The 22834-nt window shown below is 41.0% G+C and overlaps 1 protein-coding gene and 1 non-coding gene across 3 annotated transcripts in view; both read right to left on the bottom strand.

Annotated features, from left to right (window-relative positions):
• smad7 (SMAD family member 7) overlaps window positions 1-19183 on the bottom strand; it is a 42017-nt gene extending 22834 nt beyond the window's left edge. The window contains exons 1-3 of one of the 2 annotated variants that reach the window (XM_057819188.1): window positions 18126-19179; window positions 14977-15030; window positions 2650-2721 (exon numbers count right to left, since the gene is read on the bottom strand). In XM_057819188.1, the coding sequence (XP_057675171.1) occupies window positions 2650-2721; window positions 14977-15030; window positions 18126-18594 (595 nt within the window). In that variant the 5' untranslated portion in view covers window positions 18595-19179. Of the gene's footprint in view, window positions 1-2649; window positions 2722-14976; window positions 15031-18125 lie in introns of both variants that reach the window. The other variant, XM_057819190.1, reaches the window with a different exon arrangement.
• LOC130906061 (small nucleolar RNA SNORA68) lies at window positions 10598-10731 on the bottom strand. The gene has a single exon (XR_009061201.1). It is a non-coding gene; the product is annotated as a small nucleolar RNA SNORA68 (small nucleolar RNA).
• Window positions 19184-22834: the final 3651 nt, after the last annotated feature.

Below are 22834 nucleotides of genomic sequence, written 5' to 3'. Positions count from 1 at the left end.
GCGGTACCCGCTGCTCGGTAGGGAAAGAAACTAGAGTGACAGAAGTCAGTCTCCAAACACAAGCAGCTACAAAACAAAAAACACCAGAAATGGAAGCTCAATTTTTCGCTAGTCGTTTTTTACAAAGAAAGTGTCGCTAGGATAATTAGAAAAGTCTTTGGTTCAATTCGGTGGCCGAGTGGTTAGCACATCCGCCTCACAGTTCTGAGATCAAGGGTTCCTGTGTGGAGTTTGCATGGGTTCTCTCTGGGGGTTTCCTCCCGAATCCTAAAAACATGCGTGGTAGGCTGATTGAACACTCTAAATTGTCCGTAGCTATGAGTGTGTGCGTGAATGGTTGTATGTCTCATTCTGCCCTGCGACTGACTAGCAACCGATTCAGGGTGTACTCCACTGACTGCCCGTGGTTAGCTGGGATAGGCTCCAGCACCTCCGCGACCCTCATTGGGAAAAGCGGCATGGAAAATGAATGAATGAATGAATGGTTCAATTCAGAACAACGGAATGAAAATTCCAAAATTCTTCCGTGGATGTGAAACAAAAAGATCGCTTATTCGCTCATTTCAGTGACAATCAAAAAGGGATTCGGTCTCAAACAGATCATCCAATCGTCATGCAGAGACACAGCACGTCAGGGCCAGCCAAGCCCCGCCCACTGCCCATAGAGCTCCAGAGATGCACAGCGTCCGATGGACGGGACAAACCCAGCCTTTAGCCAATGACTCGTCTCGTTTCGCCGTAATGAAACTGCACTCTCAATTCTGAAAACGCCCAACGTCCACGCTGTTCAAAGGACTGTGCGAATGAAAAAGAAGTATTACTGGACTGACTACTATTAATGCGCAGAACGCGCTGACGTCACGTGCGTAGAGGAAGAAGCAATGATACCAGACTGCAGCCGACTACCGAAACTATGACAATGTTGCTACAAACTACGCCCACATGATGCTATGGTGGTAGCGTCTGATGTGTCTCATAGATATCACATGTATATAGAACTAGATGTGAAATGAGACACTCGCCGGCGTTAGTTAACAGCCGCCATCTTAAAGCAGTAGACTTCTCAGTGCTAATGAATAAGATTAACGTTACTGTACCTTGCTAACGTAACGTTAGCCCTGCAGGGGGCTATGCTTCTATTAATTATGACTACTGTCAATGCGTGGTTAACGTGTCTTACATACAGGCTTTATTCAATCTGTAAAAACGTAATAAAGCTAACTGTCAATGTTAGCTCGGTAGTCATTGATTGTTTAAAAATGGTTCAATACTAGGTGAAATGTCTCGTTTTCTCATGTGTATTTATAATTGCTCTTTACCTAGAAAAATGTTTTATCTGATTACTCGATGAAATTTTCAGTATTCGATAGCTGCAGTCCTAATAAAAACCACTTAGCAATGAAAGCTGCCAACATAAATAAACCATCATGAAACTATTAAATGCATCTGGACGGTAATGCAGCAGGACCCCGCTGTCCTCAAAGGGAGTGTTTTACGTAACAAACTGGTGAAAACCTCCTTGGCGGAGATACTAAAGTCCCTGCCTCTTTTCATTCACAAAACACTTAGTGATCCCTCTCATCAGTATCTGCGGTCAACTGAAACCCACCCAATCAACTGCTCCACCCCCAACCGTCCCCTACAGCCCCTCCCTGTTCATGTGGCGTGTTCCAAGCGGATGACGCGAGGCCGCTAGGAAGCCGCTAGTCTGGCAGGCGGCCCACTTTAAATTTGCGCTTGTCACTGTCGCGGCATCTCGGTTAACTCCTTCCTTTCTAGAGCAGTCTTCTCCCCAAGTTTGTGGGTCATGTACCACAGTCAACAAGCACTACAAAGATTGAATTCCCCAAAGGGAAAAAATTCTTGGCGCCCCGCCTTGCCTCTTCCCCCGTCTGGAGGGGAATATAAAAAAGGGGCGATTGAGGGAACTGGAAGGTCAGCGACAGGCCTTCTGGGAGAGCCGTGTTTCTTTTGTCAGGGCCCCAGAGGGAGGGTGCAGGGGAGGTGAGAGGAACTGGGGGGATGTAGCGGCTTGCCAGGGAAAATCATGCCATCTTTGCTGAGGAGGCCCATTTACAGAGCTGCTTGCTGCCAGGTAGGAAACTAAGGGAGGAGTTCACCCCCCCATTCAGGAACAAACGGCGGCAATAAGTAGTGGGTGAGCACCCCTGAGGACCCTAAGTTCTAGGGTTTCACAGTTTAAAGTAAATTCTGTCTAGCTAATACACGCGAGTGCGACTTTAATGTCCAGAATGAGAAATATTCAAAGGCGGGTTTAGAGTGGGGAGTGGTGCTGCGGGGTGGGAGGAATACGGGCAGCAAACACCAACCGACATAAAACAGGCTTTAAAAGAGCCTGGTAATGAGAACCATCTGAGAGCCCAGAGAGAACAACTCTGCCCGAGGACGCGGCGCCGGTTTGGGAGGGAGGCCAAAGAGGATTATGGGAAAGGAAAGCTGAGGAAGCCCCATACTGGGGCCTGGAAAAATGAGAAAAGCGCCTGTTTCTCTCACTCGCACATGAACAGAAGAGACAGTCCGTTTCCGCCTAAACCGCTTTTGCCAGTGAAACTGGGCCTTCTTTTCTGCTTAGTGCAACACACAAGGGAGAAAACATACAACCATGGAAGGCACAGTAAATATATTTACCTGAAAGCCCCACAGGGGCCGAGTAGGTTGTTCCCCCAGTCTCACTGGATGAGGGTCCTGAGTCCGGAGAATCTGGAGCAAAGACATAGATTTGAAATTAGGCTAGACGGCAAAGAAGCAGCAGCGAGCCAGTCAATCAACGAGCTGAAATCAATGCCCGAGGAAGACTCTGATGAACGAGCAGGAGCTGCGATAATCTAACATAATCCACTGCTCCGGGTGAATCGGTAACCCTGCATCTGAAGGAAGGATTCTTACAGCTCCAGTGCCAAATAGATCATGAGAAAAAGGAGATCAGTCCAAAGCATGAAGTATTCAGGGAGAGAGGTTTTCGCTGGCAAAGCTTTGCCACCGCAGCGGTCGTGCTAACGAGCGGCGAGGGCAAACAGCCCCTCTTGGCCAGCCGGACTTGCCCGCACTTTCATTGGCTGCCAGCGGCCAACAGTTCACAGCTAACCGCAGGATTGAGGAAGGGAGTGGGAGGCCGTGGGGGAAACACTGTGCGGATTATATCCCACCAGAGCTGAAACAAGGTGGCAATTTACATCAGGGCCGCTTTCGTACGGACTAATTCTGGCGCCGCCGTTGCCAACGCTGCGGCGGACGGCGACCGGGACACGGGTGAGCATATGAGCATAATCTGTTCCGCGACCAGGCTCGTAACATGAATGTGCTCATTCTCGTGTAACGTGACGCGGGATTTACTCGTGTCATCACTTTCACGCATGTAGAGATATCCCGGCAATGACGCAGGTTGGACACTTTCACAGGCTTGTCAATGTTGCCCACTGGCACTATCTGTGCTGGCGCAATTTTATAACCTGGACATTGCGTCATTTTTGGTCAGCATCGGCTGTCACAATGTTGGTCAAATCGTGTTTTTTTAACGAGCCATTTGTGGGAGCGTTCCCGACGTCGTAACTGCAGCCAATTCAAGCTCATCAAGACAGTATCTAAGCCCAGGGGATCCAAGCGAAGGGTGCCGAGATATTAACTTGCCACGCGCTATTCGGCATCTTTGCCAGCTTTGTTTTGTAATCACCTACGTTGTGCTGATATTTGAGTATATTTGTTGTTTGTTGTCTTATCGGCTCTCTGCCTACCGCTTAGGTTAGTATTAGGGTTGTTCCGATCATGTTTTTTTGCTCCCGATCCGATCCCGATCGTTTTACTTTGAGTATCTGCCGATCCCGATATTTCCCGATCCGATTGCTTTTTTTGCTCCCGATTCAATTCCAATCATTCCCGATAATTTTTCCCGATCATACACATTTTGGCAATGCATTAAGAAAAATATGAATAAAACTCGGACGAATATATACATTCAACATACAGTACATTAGTACTGTATTTGTTTATTATGACAATAAATCCTCAAAATGGCATTTACATTATTAACATTCTTTTTATGAGAGGGATCCACAGATAGAAAGACTTGTAATTCTTAAAGGATAAATGTGACTTTGTATATTGTGACTAAATATTGCCATCTAGTGTATTTGTTGAGCTTTCAGTAAATGATACTGCAGCCATTTAACTTCTGCCCAAATGCATGATGGGAAGTGCAACCATGACTGTGCGTAGGGCTACCAATTGATGTATCTTCTCTGCGTTGGGAAAGAACATAGGGTGTTAAGAAAATGATCAGCTACTACCTTTCTTCCCCACATTCCCACATTATATTTAATTGTTGAGAGAGGTATTGTAAGGCTTTAGCCACATAAAAAATGGCTCCAAAGGCTGTCAAAATTGTCTCTACTCATTATACGCTGCCTTTTAGCGCTATCTATAGGTAAAACGGCGTCTTCATAGATTGATCGCGACAATGCGTGAGTGGGTCGCGCAGCGCATGCATTAATTACTTAACGTGATTGAAAAAAATTAATTACCGCCGTTAACGCAATAAATTTGATAGCCCTACTTTAAGCCAAAACTACTCTGGATGAGTGTAAGACATTTTATCTGTAACATTAAATACAATTAGAAAACGATGTAAATAAAAAAATTTAAAAAATTTAAAAAAGGAATGTCCGATATTTTTTTGCCGATTCCGATAAATGACGTGATCGGACCCGATCGATCGGGATCCCCGTCGACCAACTGTCACGGACCCATTGTGTTATTCCCTCTTTTCCGTGATCGCGTGTATTTTTGTATTTAATAAACCCTTGCACGGATCCCTCCGTTGTTTTCTGTTTTGAGGTACAACCTTGTTTCCGCAGTTGCAGACCCTAACATCTGCAAAAAAATAAACCACACATTTGCAAAGATGGATGATGGATTCTCATCCTCGGCTCTAAGACCCAGCAGCAATTTAATTTCGTTATGTTTTCAGTTTAATTTAGCTAGGTCCAGCTTGCTATGTTGATAGCTGCAACATTTGTTTTCCACTTTTTGTCTTATTGCAATGTAAGACGAAATGACCATCGGCCCGCCATGATATTTATGTCATTAGCCATTGTGCTGTGACCCGGGAATTTAACGCTTGTTTTCACATAAGCCTCATCCCGGGACTTTCCCGCGACCAGTGAAGTGTCCGCGTAATCTCCACGTCAGTCGACTCGGGTAATTGCGTTCACATACAAGGGCTGCCCGTTTAAACCCCGGGATTTTTACGGTGTTTCGGCCTGTGTAAAAGGGGCTTTAGACAACAGGTCTGATGGGGGATTCTATGGACACGAAACTTGTCAAAACACCGGTCCGTGAAAAAAAGACCTAAATCACACTGGTCCGTGGTGCAAAAAAGGTTGGGGACCCCTGTCCCCTGTTGTAGAAGACAGTAAAAGCACTAAAATGTGCACAGTTTTCTGTACTCGGTCACGAACAAGTAATAAAACATAGTTGCTGTAAAATGATTATGACAACTTGTACAATTTTGGGTGCACAATCCAAGCGTACACAGACTAACACATGCAGTCCAAGTCTATAAGGAATATAGAACAAGTAGTACAACAGAGGTTCTACCAGAACAAGGAGTAAAACATACATTTCTGGATAGTGGGGATTCGACTCGCAAAAACAAGGTGTAAAATGCGTGCATCTCTGGGTACTACATTTACGAGAAATTCTGTAAAACAGAAATATAAATAGGAACAACCTGAAACTCGGAACAGGAATAATATTAACATTCAAGCTAAGCCCCAGGATGGTATCGCGCAACGGGGTGACTGACAGCTGCCCGAGGCTAGGGTGGGGGGCGGCCCAGTCTACGTCCTATTGTCCTATTAATACATCTCTGCAGACTCTCTCCCGTGGTCGTGACGGCCACAGCAGCTGCGCCCGCTGAGTCGCGACAAACGGCGGAAAAAAGCGTGACAGTTGATTTAGTAGCCAGGCTAGCTGCTAATTTCCTGGTACTCCTGTGGCGCTCCCACGCCAAACTCCAGTTGCATAATCACTTCCTGTATCCGCACGAGGCTTCCTATTTACTTCAACTTGTGGGATGCCGGTTGTTAGCATGACTGACAGCGGCGGCGCGCGACTTTAGCGTGATGCTGAATAAATAACGGCTGATAAGCAGACTGGGAGGGGGAGCAGGGGCAGGTGCGGAGTGGAGGCTGAAGGGGGTGGCGGGGGTTGTACTACAGAGCCACAGCTGCAGCTGCAATGACTTCCTATTGTTTCCACTCACTGAAAGCCACTTTCTCCTCGGCTGGCGGACCCCCAGCCAGCTGCTCGTCTGGCGGGGACATTGTCTGGACCCCGGCTTTCTTTTCCGGCACTGACACACACCCGCAAATGAGCAGCCAACGGGGGGATAGTCGGAGAAGAACACGCCGGGGGCTATCGATAGCTTTACGATTCTACTACAGTATATGTGTTGTAAAAAAAAATTATAAACATTTAAGCAATATGAACATTTTGCTAATTCTATCGCTGTAATCTCAAGGACATTTACGGAACACTGTTTTCACAATCAGAGGTAATTAAAGCAATCAACTTAGATCATGATTTATAGCATTACGTCAATGTACAGTGGGGCAAATAAGTATTTAGTCAACCACTAATTGTGCTAGTTCTCCCACTTGAAAATATTAGAGAGGCCTGTAATTATCAAAATGGGTAAACCTCAACCATGAGAGACAGAATGTGGAAGAAAAAAAACCAGAAAACCACATTGTTTGATTTTTAAAGAATTTATTTGCAAATCATGGTGGGAAATAAGTATTTGGTCCATACCAAAAGTTCATCTCAGTACTTTGTTGTGTACCCTTTGTTGGCAATAACGGAGGCCAAACATTTTCTGTAACTCTTCACAAGCTTTTCACACACTGTTGCTAATATTTTGGCCCATTCCTCTGATGATAACAAAATGATAACAAGAACGGGGAGCAAAAATCCCAGAACCACACGGGGGGCCCTAGTGAATGACCTACTGAGAGCTGGGACCACAGTAACAAAAGCTACTATCAGTAACACAATGCGACGCCAGGGACTCAAATCCTGCACTGCCAGACGTGTCCCCCTGCTGAAGCCAGTACACGTCCAGGCCCGTATGCAGTTCGCTAGAGAGCATTTGGATGATCCAGAAGAGGACTGGGAGAATGTGTTATGGTCAGATGAAACCAAAATAGAACTTTTTGGTAGAAACACGAGTTCTCGTGTTTGAAGGAAAAAGAATACTGAATTGCACCATACCCACTGTGAAGCATGGGGGTGGAAACACCATGCTTTGGGACTGTTTTTCTGCAAAGGGACCAGGACAACTGATCCGTGTAAAGGAAAGAATGAATGGGGCCATGTATCGAGAGATTTTGAGTGAAAATCTCCTTCCATCGGCAAGGGCATTGAAGATGAGACGTGGCTGGGTCTTTCAGCATGACAATGATCCCAAACACACAGCCAGGGCAACGAAGGAGTGGCTTCGTAAGAAGCATTTCAAGGTCCTGGAGTGGTCTAGCCAGTCTCCAGGTCTCAACCCCATAGAAAATCTGCGGAGGGAGTTGAAAGTCCGTGTTGCCCAACGACAGCCCCAAAACATCAATGCTTTAGAGGAGATCTGCATGGAGGAATGGGCCAAAATACCAGCAACAGTGTGTGAAAAGCTTGTGAAGGAGTTACAGAAAACGTTTTACCTCCGTTATTGCCAACAAAGGGTACATAACTAAGTATTGAGATGAACGTTTGGTATTGACCAAATACTTATTTTCCACCATGATTTGCAAATAAATTCTTTAAAAATCAAACAATGTGATTTTCTGGGTTTTTTTCCCCACATTCTTTCTCTCGTGGTTGAGGTTTAACCATGTTGACAATTATAGACCTCTCTAATATTTTCAAGTGGGAGAACTTGCACAATTAGTGGTTGACTAAATACTTATTTACCCCACTGTATATAGCAGTGGTTCTTAACCTTGTTAAAGGTATCGAACCCCACAAGTTTTACATGTGGATTCACCGAACCTTTCGGAATTAGATGATAAAGCTTTTTTTTTTCCAAATTCAAAACAAATATATCTAAGCTAGCAAGCTAATAACTTAGCAAATTCCCGTTCAAAATTCTTCTCATTTTGACAGCGTGTTTTATGAACAGGTCAAAATTTGAGACCATGCTGCATATTGGTCTGGTATATCCCCTCATAGTAAGTGCGGGTCAACCTTCCACTGAGCAAACCAGTTCCTCATCCCATCAGCTCGAGGACTAGCAGTTAAAAAAATTGATTAATCCTGCAAATTAGGAGCAAACCAGTCCAAAACCTGATCTTAAAAGCCATTTTGCCTAATTTATTCAGCATATGGAAATTTTTCCTTTACGTTTGCCAAACCCCTTAGACTTACTCACTGAACCCCTGAGGTACGATCGAACCCAGGTTAAGAACCACTGCTCTAAATTAATAGCAGGTGACTGAAAATCTAAAGCATTTTCTTGTATATGATGAATAGTGGCAATAAAAGCAATATATGATACATACTCTATGCAACTTACGAACATTAAAGGGAACTTTAAGCCCACAAATTTCATATGTGAATTCACCGTTTTAAATCATCAATGGAGTTACGTTGTCTGTAGGTCTGTTACACTTCTTCATACCAAGTGCCAGTCAACCTTCCACTGAGCAAACTGATTTCTCCTCCCATTAGAGAGAGGGCTAGCAGTTGAAAGAAATGCAAATGTAAATAGAGGACAAACCAGCTGAAAACCTGGTGTAAAACGCCACTTTGCCTAGATTTAGTCAATGTACAAAAATAGGACTCATGGAGTTTTTGGATCGAAAAGAGTTAAGTACATGATAACATCTCGTTAAAATCATGGTGTCTTTAATTATGCTCGCGCGTGCTCTTACCTCCAGTTAGGGTTTTGCTGTTTAATTTTTTTTTTATTTTAAATGCCCTCCTGTTCAAAACTTTTCTTCCCCCAGAAAAAATACATTTTAAGCTTTCCAATGATGTATCAAACATGCATGTGGACAATTTTGAAATTTGGCCAAATTGGGGGTCTCAGAGCGGAACTTCAAGTCAACTGAGTGTTTTCCGCCATATATCGATTCTTGGCAGGAGCATATTGATAACCCTTTGGGATACAAAGTATCACGATTAGGGCTGTCAAAATTATCGCGTTACCGGGCGGTAATTAATTTTTTAAATTAATCACGTTACAATATTTTACGCAATTAACGCACATGCCCCGCTCAAACAGATTAAAATGACAGCACAGTGACATGTCCACTTGTTAATTGTGTTTTTTGTCTCCCTCTGCTGGCGCTTTGGTGCGACTGAATTTATGGGTTTAAGCACAATGAGCATTGTGTAATTATTGACATCAACAACGGCGAGCTACTAGTTTATTTTTTGATTGAAAATTTTACAAATTTTATTAAAATGAAAACATATAGCGTATAGCTGTCCTAAGCAGCTTGTTTAGAATTCCCCTCAAAAATGATGGGACAAAAAAACAAAAAACAAAAAAACGCTTATTTTCAACTTATCATTATCAATATTATTGTAAGTTCATTTTATTGCTGACACTGCGTTTCGGGGTCATCAACATGTTGTGCCCTCCCCATACCTGTCAACCTGAGGCCGTTGGCGATCTTACAAATAGTGACGTATGCCCTTACAAATTGGTGACTAATCTTACAACGTTTTATATAGCGTGCAATATGACACAAAAATAAAACTTAATTTTTAAAACATATATTTATTGGTAATATTGTCACATATAACCTGGTGCAATCGAAAAACAATCAATATCCTCAGCTACATCATGATGACTAAAATTTAACAGTGACTTTTGTTTAGGGCTGTCAAAATTATTGCGTTAACGGGCAGTAATTATTTTTTAAAATTAATCACGTTAAAATATTTGACGCATTTAACGCACATGCCACGCTCTAACAGATTAAAATGACAGCACAGTGTCATGTCCACTTGTTATTTGATGTTTTGTCGCCCTCTGCTGGTGCTTGGGTGCGACTGATTTTATGTGTTTCAGCACCATGACCATTGTGTAATTATTGACATCAGCAAAGGCGAGCTACTAGTTTATTTTTTGATTGAAAATTTTACAAATTTTATTAAAACGAAAACATTAAGAGGGGTTTTAATATAACATTTCTATAACTTGTACTAACATTTATCCTTTAAGAACTACAAGTCTTTCTATCTATGAATCGCTTTAACAGAATGTTAATGTTAATGCCATCTTTTTGATTTATTGTTTTAATAAACAAATGCAGTAAAAATGTACAGTATGTTGAATGTATATATCCGTCTTGTGGTCTCATCTTTCCATTCCAACAATAATTTACAGAAAAATATGGCATATTTTATAGATGGTTTGAATTGCGATTAATTAATTTTTAAGCTGTGATTAACTCGATTAAAAATTTTAATCGTTTGACAGCCCTAATCACGATATATACCCATTTCAAAAATTTGTCAAACCCCTAACGTATACCATTAAATACATTATGTATATACACAGTAGGTATGGATTGTACGACAGAGGGCATGTTGAGCCTTGAATTCACTTTCAAAGGCACTGCAGCGTCAGAGAAAGGCGACAAGGCGAAACTTTGCTGTGTGCACGCCACACTAAAATCACATCATTGCCATCATGTGATCTTTGGGTTTGGGTCCAAATGTTTGTTGTGCGGTAGTTCTGAAGCAGGAAAAGACATGACTGCGTGCACGGACGGTCGCTCTGGAATGTCACAGCAGATGGATGAAAATACAGGTAGTCCCCGGGTTACGAGTTCCTGCATAAGTCGCAATTAACTCCTTAAGCACCCCTAAATCTCAAAATAACTATCCAAAAACATGCACCTGTAGTCCCCGGGTTACGAACGAGTTCCGTTCCTGTGCAAATCTCAAAATATCTACCGTAATTTTCTGACTATAAGGCGCAACTGACTATAAGCTGCCACCCACCAAATTTAACCCCTTCAGACTCGCATTTTTTCCTGAAAAAAAATCTTGGCTGATTTTCACTCCACTCAAATGCCAGAACAAAGTGCAAATTTTTTTTGGTCGGGGATATTTCATGCTTTTATTGATTATTTTTAATGTTAATGTTACATTGTTTTTAATGAGAAATGAGTACTTATGTTTGCCTTTTTGAAGTTTTGTTTTGTATCAGCCAATTTCAAAGAGCCAAAAATAGCAAAGAGGGCATGCTAAACCTCATGATTTGATTTCAATGGGTAAAGTTTTGTCCAATCATCTCCCAGAAGTGGCAATAGCAACTAAATTCAGTGTATTTATTGATTTAGAGAGGCAAACGTGTCATGTCTTTCAGCAGCATGCTCAGGTCGGAAGGGTTTAACATGAAAACGGCATTTGTTCATAGATAAGCCTTACCTGTTGTCACTGTATTATGGGATATTTACACCAAAGATATTAACCAGTAACTCTTTCTTTGACAGTGCCGTCATAAGAGTGTCATAAGACCACCAAAATTATGACATGACACTGTCATGTGCATTAATAAATGCTTATGATAGATGTCATTTAGTGTCATTCGGCAAATTATCTCACATTTGAATGGATGTAAACTTAAAGATCCAAGCTGGACATAAATGGAGTTAGTGACAGAATTTGTCGGTTGACACTTAATGACATCTGTCATAAGCATTCATTAAAGCTAATAACAGTGTCATGTCATAATATGACAGTTTTATGATGTCGCTGTCAAATAAAGTGTTACCCATTAACCCAAATAAATCAACAGATAAGCCGCACTGGACTATAAGCCACAGCTATCCTCAGTGTATTATGGAATATTTACACTAAAAGATATTCACCGGTAACACTATATTTGACAGCGGCATCATACGACTATAATAAGACCAAATGAACCACCATGAATCTTTGAACTAATTGGTTTGAAAGCTTCATTGCTCCAAGAAGCTTCATTTGGCTATCATTGCTCCCCTGGGGGAGTCAGTCAACCTCGCTGCCACCTGGTGTCAAAACTGTTGTTGTCTCAACATGCCTCCTAACATGCATTGCAGCACTACAGATGTAAATAACAATCAAAATTCATGTTCTGTGTTAATTATTTCTTCATTTATTGTTCCAATTGTTCCATTAATTGCTATGTATGGTATTTGGTAATACTTTATTTGTTAGTGGTGCCGTAACACTGTCATTAGACAATCATAATTATGACATGACACTGTCATGAGCATTATTGAATGCTTACAACAGATGTCATTTCGTGTCATCTGGCAAATTATCTCACTTTTTAGTCTTACCCATTAACCCAAATAAATCAACAAATAAGCCGCACTGGACTAAAAGCCGCAGGATTTAAAATCAGGAAAAAATAGAGGCTTACAGACCGAAAATTATGGTATCCAAAAATGTGTGTTATACGTCATATTAATAAAATAAAGTAAAAAAAAAAAAAAACATAGTGTGAGGTACAATAAGGTAGTGTTTACGCGACAAAAAAAAAAAAGCGACAATAAAACGACTGGAGACAAAATAGCGGACGGGACTCTGGCGTGGTAAAGTCGAAATCATGGTAAATGAGTAACGCCGTAACCTGACGACTACCTGTATTACACGTCATATTAATAAAGTAAAGTAGAAAACAAGATAATGTGAGGTACAATAAGATACTGTTTATACGAGTTTAAAAAAACGACAAAATGGCTGACGAGAATCTGGTGTCGTAAAGTCGAAATCACGTAAGTCAGGTACATCGTAACCCAAAAAGTACCTATATTATACGTCTAAAGTAAAAAAATAAGATACTGTGATGTACAATAAGGTAGTCTTTACATGACAAAAAAAAAAAACAACAACAACAATTGGAGACAAAATGGAGGAGGAGACTCTGGCGTCGTAAAGTCGAAATCCCGATAAAACAGTAACGCCGTAACCCAGGGATTACCTGTATTATACGTCAAATTTATAAAGTTAAGTAAAATAATAAGATACTGTGTGGTACAATAAGGTACCGTTTACACGACTTAAAAAACATAAAATAAAACTTAAAGAAAAAAAAAATGACTGAAGACAAAATGGCGGACAAGACTGGCGTCATAAAGTCGAAATCACGTAAGTCAAGTAGGTTTTAACCCGGGGACTACCTGTATTATACGTCATATTAATTAAATAAAGTAAAAAATAAGATGTTGTGACGTTTAATAAGATGTTTACACAACTTCAAAAGAACAACGACTAGAGACAAAATGGCGGACAACGCAGGCGTCCTAAAGTCAAAATCACATTAGTCAGGTACGTCGTAACCCAGGGATTACCTGTATTATATGTCAAATTAATAAAGTTAAGTAAATAATAAGATACTGTGAGGTATAGTAAGGTACTGTTTACACGACTTAAAAAAAAAAAAATGTTATCATTATGTCAGTGCCTTGCCCAAGCGACAATGGGCAGTCCTAGCCGGGAATCGAACCGTTGACCCTTCGGTCCCAGGACAATTACAGCTATCAACTGCACCACTGCCGCCCCGGCATACCAGGAGATTTACATGTAGAACGCATCGCTACTGATGGAATTTTCAGTTTACGAAACTACTTAATTTCGCAAGTATAGGTACCACTGTATTGAAATTGTATCATTAAGTACCCAGAGGTTCCCTCTATAGGGCCTTGTGATACGGGGTGCGGGTGTGACTTGCAAGCAACTGTCCCCTGGACCCCGCTCTCCCATACTGCCTTGGGTCTGCTTTCCAAATAATCTGCAATAAATTAAGTTTAGGTGCATCGTCCCCTCCGAAAAAATCTCGGCAATAAAAGCGAGCCGTCCAAGACCTGCTCTAAGGAGACACACTCCACTTGAAATGTAAGACGCTCCTCAAGGCGATGATGACATAACTCGCTGCGCCTCTCTGGCACCAGGGTGACGACCGTCGTCTAGTTCAGGCCGCCGCGGTGGCCAACAAACAAGCGAAGACTCGGTCGCCGCGGGGTAAACAACAAAGATGCTAAAAACAGCCCACGCGCTAGCATTAGAGGCATCCAACGCCGGAGACGCGTCCCGCTAACATGACTGAAGTGCGAATAAGTGCGCTCGGCTCCATGAAGACGCGCTGGCAAATAAACACGCTTATATGCCGCCGCCAGAGCCAGCTGGCCGCCGGCCACGCTAGAAGTGCACAGCCCACCTCGGTGCCATAAATCCCAGCGGAACATGGAGCTGCTTCCTGCGCACACCAACATGGATGTGCGCACACATGCGTCGCAGACGTTGCCGCACTTATGAAGATGTTCAAATCAAAAGTGGCGTCGCTACAAACTCACCCCAAATTGATTAAAAGAGGATGTTGTGAAGTTGACCCCCCCATCAGACGCAAATTTATAGCAAAATGATGTCATTCGTTTGTGCTAGGTTTGTGCTGCTATCGTTTTTTGAGATATTAACAATTCTTTTATAGGTCAATCGGAGGTCAAGAAACCCCCGTTTTGATTAAAAATAGCCGAAATGGTGTCGATCGTTTGTGCTACGTTTGTGCTGTAACAAATTTTGTTTGTGCTGCTATCATTTTATAGCTATTGCGATATTCATTTCGAGTGTTGACATCAATCACAGCACTTCTGTCGCGGCTGACGACGCATACAAACTCTCTGAATAACAGAGGGGTGTCCCAACAACTAGCGCAAACGTAGCACAAACGAATGGCACACCTTCAGGTCCATTTTGCAGTAAATGGGGGGCTGCGATTGACATCATCACTTAAAATGAATATCTCAAAAACATTAGGAGCACACATTTACAATACTGACGAAACAGTCCTATGAATACCAATCAAATGCATAAATGTGAACCAAGACAAGGCTCCCTTAGCATTTTAGTTGATTTTTTTCCCAAATTAGTCCCATGTAAACCCTTAAAATGAAAGTATCTTTGTGAGCTCACCTGGTGGTTTAAGATAATCCATGGGATAGCGGGAATATGGAGGAGGGGGAGACTCTGCAAGAGCAAAAAAAAAAAAAGAGTCAAAGTTGAAGTTGTAAGAAAATATCTTATAGGCAGAGGTGGGTAGAGTCGCCAAAAAATTTTACTCATATTATTTTGGAACGTTACTTCAAAATAATAGTAGTCATTGAAAAAATGTACTCAAGTACAAGTAAAAAAGTATTCGGTGAAATCAATACGAATGAGTAATTGCTTACAATTTAAGATATTGTTTTTTCACAGCACAATATCATCTATATATGAACTGTGTATATTATACTGTACTATACACGACCATATTAAGCCAAAAAATAATTGAAATCAAACTCGAAAAATCTACAGAAATTAAACGTCACCCATCCAAAGAGCAAGAGTGCCCTCTAGTTATGAAAACATTTCCTACCATGTAATTAAAACAATCATATCTCCGGTTTTCTGTGGTCTATCGACACCACATATGAAACACATGAATTAGTTCATTTTTTACGCCACGTGATTGAACACACCGGCGTGATCATAGGACTATGACTGCAAGAGTGTGTTTGATCATGTGACTGTATTGTTACATCGGATTGGTATAATAAAGTCATACAAATATTGATGCTACATCTTATTGGTGAAAGTGGTAGAGCCACTGTTGGCATCTCTGGCAAAAATAAAGTCAAATCTAAGTAGTAAAAGGGAACAACTCTAGTGTAGCCCAAAGTAGCGGGGTAAGAGTAGTGGTTCTTCTTCACAAAACTACTCAAGTAAAAGTGAAACATCACCCATCCAAAGAACATGAGTGCTCTCTAGTGGAGAAAACATTTACCACCATGAAATTAAAACAATCATATCTCCGGTTTTCCGTGGTCTATCGGCACCACATAAAAACTGGCAGAGAGGTTGAAATTTGCGCTTTGAAATAATCTTGACGGCAATGCTCCATGTGAATTACTTCATTTTTTTACGCCATGTGATTGAACACGCCGGCGTGATCATAGGACTTTGTGTTTGGCCATGTGACTGTATTGTTACATCTGATTGGTATAATAAAGTCATATGAATATTGATGCGACATTTCCTTGGTGAAAGTGGTAGAGCCGCTGTGGGCATCTTTGGCAAAAAAATAAAAATAAAGTCTAAATAGAAAAAGGTAACAGCTCTAGTGTAGCCTAAAGTAGCACTTCTTCACAAATCTACTTAGGTAAAAATCATAGGTATAGCGTGGTAGAACTATCATTAGAAGTAGAGATGCCGATCAATCGGGTCCGATCACGTCATTTTCAAAGTATCGGAATCGGCAAAAAAATATCGGACATGCCTTTTTTAAATATATATATTTTTTAATTGAACCGTTTTCTAATTGTGTTTAACGTTACAGACATAATGTGTTACACTCTTCCAGAGTCTTTAGTTTAAGCTCAAGGTAGGGTTATCAAATTTATCGCGTTAACGGCGAGAATTAATATTTTTTACATTTATCACGTTACAATATTTAATGCAATTAACGCATGCGCTGCACGACCCACTCACGCATTGTCGCGTTCAATCTATAATGGCGCCATGTTACCCATACAGTATATAGAGCTAAACGGCAGTGTTAAATGAGTAGAGTGAATTTTGGCAGTCTTTGGAACCTTTTTTTAAATGGCTAAAGCCTTACATTCCCTCTCCCAGCGAAATCGTGGGAAGCAATGTGGGGAAGAAAGGTAGTAGTTGACCTTTTTCTTAACACCCTATGTTATTTCCCAACGCAAAGAAGATATATCGATTGGTACCACGACACACAGTCATGGTTGCACTTCCCATCATGTATTTGGGCAGAAGTTAAATGGCTACAGTATCATTTACTGAAAGCTAAACAAATACACTAGATGGCAATATTTAGTCACAATATACAAAGTCACATTTATCCTTTAAGAATTACAAGTCTTTCTATCCGTGGATCCCTCTCACAGAAAGAATGTTAATAATGTAAATGCCATCTTGAGGATTTATTGTCATAATAGTACTGTATGTTGAATGTATATATTCATCAGAGTTTTATTCATTTTTTCCTAATGCATTGCCAAAATGTATATGATCGGGAAAAATTATCGGGAATGATTGGAATTGAATCGGGAGCAAAAAAAAAAAAGCAATCGGATCGGGAAATATCGGGATCGGCAGATACTCAAACTAAAACGATCGGATCGGGAGCAAAAAAACATGATTGGAACAACCCTAATTAGAAGTACATTTTTCTCTAAAAATTAGTCATGTAAATGAAAGGAAGTTAATGTAACTAGCCTCTAAGAGCATTTTTCTCTGGCCTGCCGTGTGACTAAAAACAAATCCAACTGAAAATTCTCATCATACCAAATGATTAACATAATGATATATTTCCCGTAGGTTTAAGCACACCCTCGGAGGACTTTGCAAGTGGGAGAGTGAGGCCCGGGGGGCATGCTATTGCCTTTCACTGACAGCCAGATAAACAAGGGGGCCGCCTGGCGCCAGGAGGGCCACTATCAGCGTCTAGGACAAACTCAGATAGGGGCCTCTCTCTCTCACTCTCTTGTGCGCACACACAGGAAAACTTCCCTAGCACTAGCAGTTCAAATGGATTAGACGTCTATTAATGTCAATGGTAGCCAATGAGTTGACATATGTTTTGATTGGTTTTATTTCGTTACACGAGAATACATTTTAGATACATTATTAAAAAAATAATTTTCACATTAACTTATTGACTGCCCTTGACATTTGTCACCATCAATGGCAGCCACTGACTTAATATTTTTAGACCATCTGCAGGGAGGTCTTAAAAACTTACTTGCTTTGTTATTCTTCTTGGGGCGGTCAAAAACTTTAAAAAATCAGAAATAAATACATATATTCTAGGTAATGTGTATGCATTGATTATTATTTTTTTGTCTCAAGGCTGATTAATTATAATCTTTATTTGCGGACTTATTGTTGCCTATTGATTCTTAGCCAGTAAAGAGCATGTATGCTTTTTGGTTGTACTTTCAATTAATCTAGGCAAATGGGACTTTTAGGGTACGAGCAACCCAACAAACTTCTATATAATCCGCTGATTTATCTTTTGAGTATTGTGCGTTTTTGACCCGGCAAAGTCTTCTTACCGAGTTCACATAGGCGGCTCATGTGGTGCGGGTTGCAGCAGACGAGCTCCGGGTTGCCTTTCCCGTAGGATTCACAGCACGACAGCCTCTTGAGCTCCGAGGAATGCCTGAGGTCGGGCCACCTGAACACCTTGTAGAGCAGCATGGGGAGGGAGTAAGACACTTGACCCACTTTGGCGTCCACTTTGCCCGGCAGCAGCAAGCAGGGGCTGCGGGCGCCCCCCTTGGACTCGACCGCTTGCAAAAGCACCTCCAATTGTTTCTCTTTAATCTTCTTGAACACGGAGTGGGTGAGCGCCTTTAATTCGGCCTCCGACCCGCCGTGGGACTTGGCCGCCACCTTGGCCGCTTTGCCCATGCAGCAGCCCCCGGGGCCATGCGTCCCTCCGTCCGCCTCCCCGTCGCCCTCCACGGGCGCGCGGCTTCGCCACAGTCGCCGGACGAGCCCCGATCGTTTGGTCCTGAACATGCGGGACGAGATGAGGGTTCCCCGGCTAAACAACGGGCATGGTGTCCGCAAACCATGAAGATTGCCGGGTCCGAGTCCGGAGGAGGGAATGAAGGCGGCGGCGGCTGAGAAGCGGCGAGCCGGAGGAGCGGAGCGGCGTGGCTGCAGCAGCGCGACGCCGGAGATGGGAGTCCGCAGCCCGGCTAGGCGCGCGAGGCTGCTCCGCTGGGCCGGTGCTCGGCTCGGCTCGGCTCGCTTAGCCGGTCCCGGCGAACATGAAGACGCTTTCAAATCGCGCTACAACAAAGCAGCGTGACGTGGAAGGGAGTCAAAAAGGGCCCGAAAAAGACTTTTAATCCACGACGACAAGGAATCCCCGATTTAAAAAAGCAGTTTTTTCCGAAGCACCGTGATATCCTTGAGCGTGGAGATCCTGCAGCCTTTCCCCTACGCGCATACAGCGAGTCTGTGCGTGGCACACAAGCATGCGAGCCGACGTGTGTGTGTGCGCGCTCCCTTCCAAGCGGGGGTGACGCGGATTGTGCGTGCGTGTGTGTGTGTGTGTGTGTGTGTGCGTGCGTGTGTGTGTGTGTGTGTGTGTCCTCGCCGCCGTGCGCATTGACGCGCCCGGTCACATGGGCGTCTAGACAGACTGTCGCTTGACAAGAAATGGGATTGTGTTGTTGCGCAAACACTAAACGCGCATAATCAAACAGAGCGCGCACGCACGCACATTCGAGAGCGAGCACGTCAAAAAAGTTAACGTTTTTGAGGCGACAATCTCTGAGCATTTTGATTCATTAAACAAAAAAAAAAAAACAAAAAAAAAAGTTTTTCCTTTCCTGTACTGCTACACTGGCTGCCTTTGACGTCTTTTAGTGACAAAATCATTTAAATTCACATCAGGTGAAAACAAACACGATTCAACTGAAAGAGTTCATGAGTGCTTGAGGTGGTTTGTTTGGATTTGGGTTGGTTACATTTTCATAAATTCATTCACAAAGCAAAGAAACACCCGGGTCCAACTTTGTTTTAGCCTTGCTTACTCGTTGGCGCCCTCCGCTGGACACGTAGGATAAACCCATCGCTTGAGTTGTTGCTACATTGAGAAGTTAATGGAACAATTTTAAAGCAGAGTTATGAGGGAAAATGTACAGTATTAGTAAAAGCAAATAATAACAAAAACGCTTTGAAAAAGGTTATTTACTAGACAAAACATTTATGAGGGTGCCCTTGTAAGCACCTTGTTGACTTGAAAAATAGAATAGAATAAAATAGAATACCTTTATTGTTCCAATATATATATATATTATATATTAGGGCCGCAGCTATCGATTATTTTAGTAGTCGATTGATCGATGAACTGTTGAGTTCGAATAATCGAGTAATCGGATAATGAACATAAAAAATTTAGATACCTGAGCTGAGCCTGGAACGGTATAAAAAATAAATAAATAAGGATCTATGTACAACCAAAGAACAGTTGGCTAATTTACATAGCAAAAGTCCGCTAGCTAACTTTTTTTTTTTTTTTACAGTGCTCTTAACAAATGGTTCAGACACATATTCCCACAAAAAACGGCTAAATATACCTATTAACTAAAATATGAATCTATTAAAAAAAAAAAAACTAGCGCAAACAGAAATTTATCCTAGGTTGGTCTTAACAGGGAGCAGCTGGATTCAGCCATGTGAAATGAGGCAGACTAGAGGGCAGTGTATCCACCTAAATCATTAGCTAAATGCAAACACTTTCAAAACAAACCATTACAACGCCACTTTAATTAAACGAATATTGAAGCAGCAAAATTTAATTCGAGTAAGTTTTTTCTAATCAAATACTCGAGTTAATCGATTAATCGTTGCATCACTAATATATATATATATATATATATACACATACATTTACACAACACAAGATAAATATGGTGGAAAACACAGACAAGACTGAAGAAACAGTTTCTGCTCTTGCACTCCCTTTTTAACATAAACCGCTCTATTTTAAGCCAAAATAACTGTTGTGGTTGATAGAACAATATGTCTAGATGCTGCAATAGCAGATTCATGGCGTATTAAGACCCCAAACTATTTTTAATTTGTCCGTCTTACCCTGGAAACCCCCGTTTACAGACGTCGCGCAACTGCTTTTGTTTCAACCCAGCCATAAAAAGAAGGTAATTATATGTTGTATTATTCAAAATGTCTGTCATTTTTAGCTTAGAATCATTAATTGATGTCTAATATTTCGTTTAAAAAACAAAAAACAACTTAAACATTTTTTTCACTCGCATATTTTAAACTTTTAAACAAATTACGTCACAATGAAAAAAATGGTGTCTGTAAAAAAGTCACAGCCATATACCTCATAACTATCGCTTATTTGGTTATTATTTTTTGTTACCGTCGCATTTTCCCCGATATGTTAGATGATAATCGATCAAAAAAAAAAAGAAAAATTGGGGAAAAAAAACGTTTCAAAGGGGTAAATATATGATAAAGAAAATCTCGACCACTCCTTGATGTCTGCGATTTCTGCCCCGCGACCCTTATCATATTACCATCTTTCCCCTATAAAATCCCCCAAAATATCCAGTTGTGGCCATTCATGGCTGTGTCTTGACACTCAGTGATTCATGCTAAATGGACTTTTTGGGTCGAAACAAGGTAAGTATGCGATAATATCTCTTTAAAGTCATGGCGTCTTTAATTCTGCTCTTTCATGCTCTAACCTCCAGATAGGGTTTCGCTGTTTAATTTTTTTTTTTTTAAACGCCCTCCTGTTCAAAATTTTTCTTCCCCAAGAAAATTGAGATTTAAAGCTTTCCAATGATGTATCACACATGCATATATGACAATTTTGAAATTTGGCTAAATTGGGGGTCTCAGAGCTGAACTTCAAGTCACCTGAGTGTTTTCCGTCATATGGCAAAATTTTCCGATAAGCATGTGTGATTCATAATTGGAAATCTTAAAATCTCAATTTTCTGGGGGAAGAAAATTTTTGAACAAGAGGGCATTTGAAAAAAAAAACATTTTTTAAACTGCGAAACCCTAACTGGTGGTGAGAGCATGAGAGAGAATAATTAAAGACGATGATTTTAACGAGATATTATCACGTACTTGACTCTTTTCGATCCAAAAACTCCATGCAGCATGTATCACCAAGTGTCAAGACACAGCTGTAAATGGCCACAGCTGGACTTTTTGGAGATTTTATGGGTGAAACACGGTTAAATAACAAGGGTCACAGTACAGAAATCGCAGTCATCAAGGAGTGGTCAGGATTTTCTTTTTCAGATGTTTACCCTTTTAAATGTTTTTTTCAATTTTTCTTTGTTTTGATCAATTGTTTAGCATCTAAAATATTGGGTAAAATGAGAAGGTAACAAAAAAAAAAATACAATCAAGCGATAGTTATGAGGTAGATATCCGTGACTTTTTCACAGACGCCAATTTTTTCATTGTAACGCAATTTGTTTAAACGTTTAAAATATGCAAAGGAATATTTTTTAGTTTTTTATTTTTATTTTTATTTTTTATCCCAACTAAATATTAGACATCAATTAATGATTCTAAGCTAAACTGACAGACATTTCGAATAATAAATATTAGGGCTTTCGTTAAAATATTTGACGCAATTAACGCACATGCCCCACTCAAACAGATTAAAATGACAGTGTCATGTCCATTTGTTACTTGTGTTTTTTGTGTTTTGTCGCCCTCTGCTGGCGCTTGGGTGCGACTGATTTCATGCGTTTCAGCACCATCCATGAGCATTGTGTAATTATTGACATCAACAATGCCGAGCTACTAGTTTATTTTTTGTTTGAAAATTTTACAAATTTTATTAAAACGAAAACATTAAGAGGGGTTTTTATATAAAATTTCTATAACTTGTACTAACATTTATCTTTTAAGAACTACAAGTCTTTCTATCCATGGATCGCTTTAACAGAATGTTAATAATGTTAATGCCATCTTGTTGATTTATTGTTATAATAAACAAATACAGTACTTATGTACAGTATGTTGAATGTATATATCCGTCTTGTGTCTTATCTTTCCATTCCAACAATAATTTACAGAAAAATATGGCATATTTTATAGATGGTTTGAATTGCGGTTAATTACGATTAATTAATTTTTAAGCTGTGATTAACTCGATTAAAATTTTAATCGTTTGACAGTCCCAATAAATATAATTACTTCTTTATATTCTTTTTATGGCTGGGTTGAAACAAAAGCGGTTGAGTGACGTCTG

Source organism: Corythoichthys intestinalis, chromosome 17, assembly GCF_030265065.1.
Source record: "Corythoichthys intestinalis isolate RoL2023-P3 chromosome 17, ASM3026506v1, whole genome shotgun sequence".
Taxonomy (NCBI): domain Eukaryota; kingdom Metazoa; phylum Chordata; class Actinopteri; order Syngnathiformes; family Syngnathidae; genus Corythoichthys; species Corythoichthys intestinalis.
This window is presented reverse-complemented; position numbering and strand designations above follow the sequence as displayed.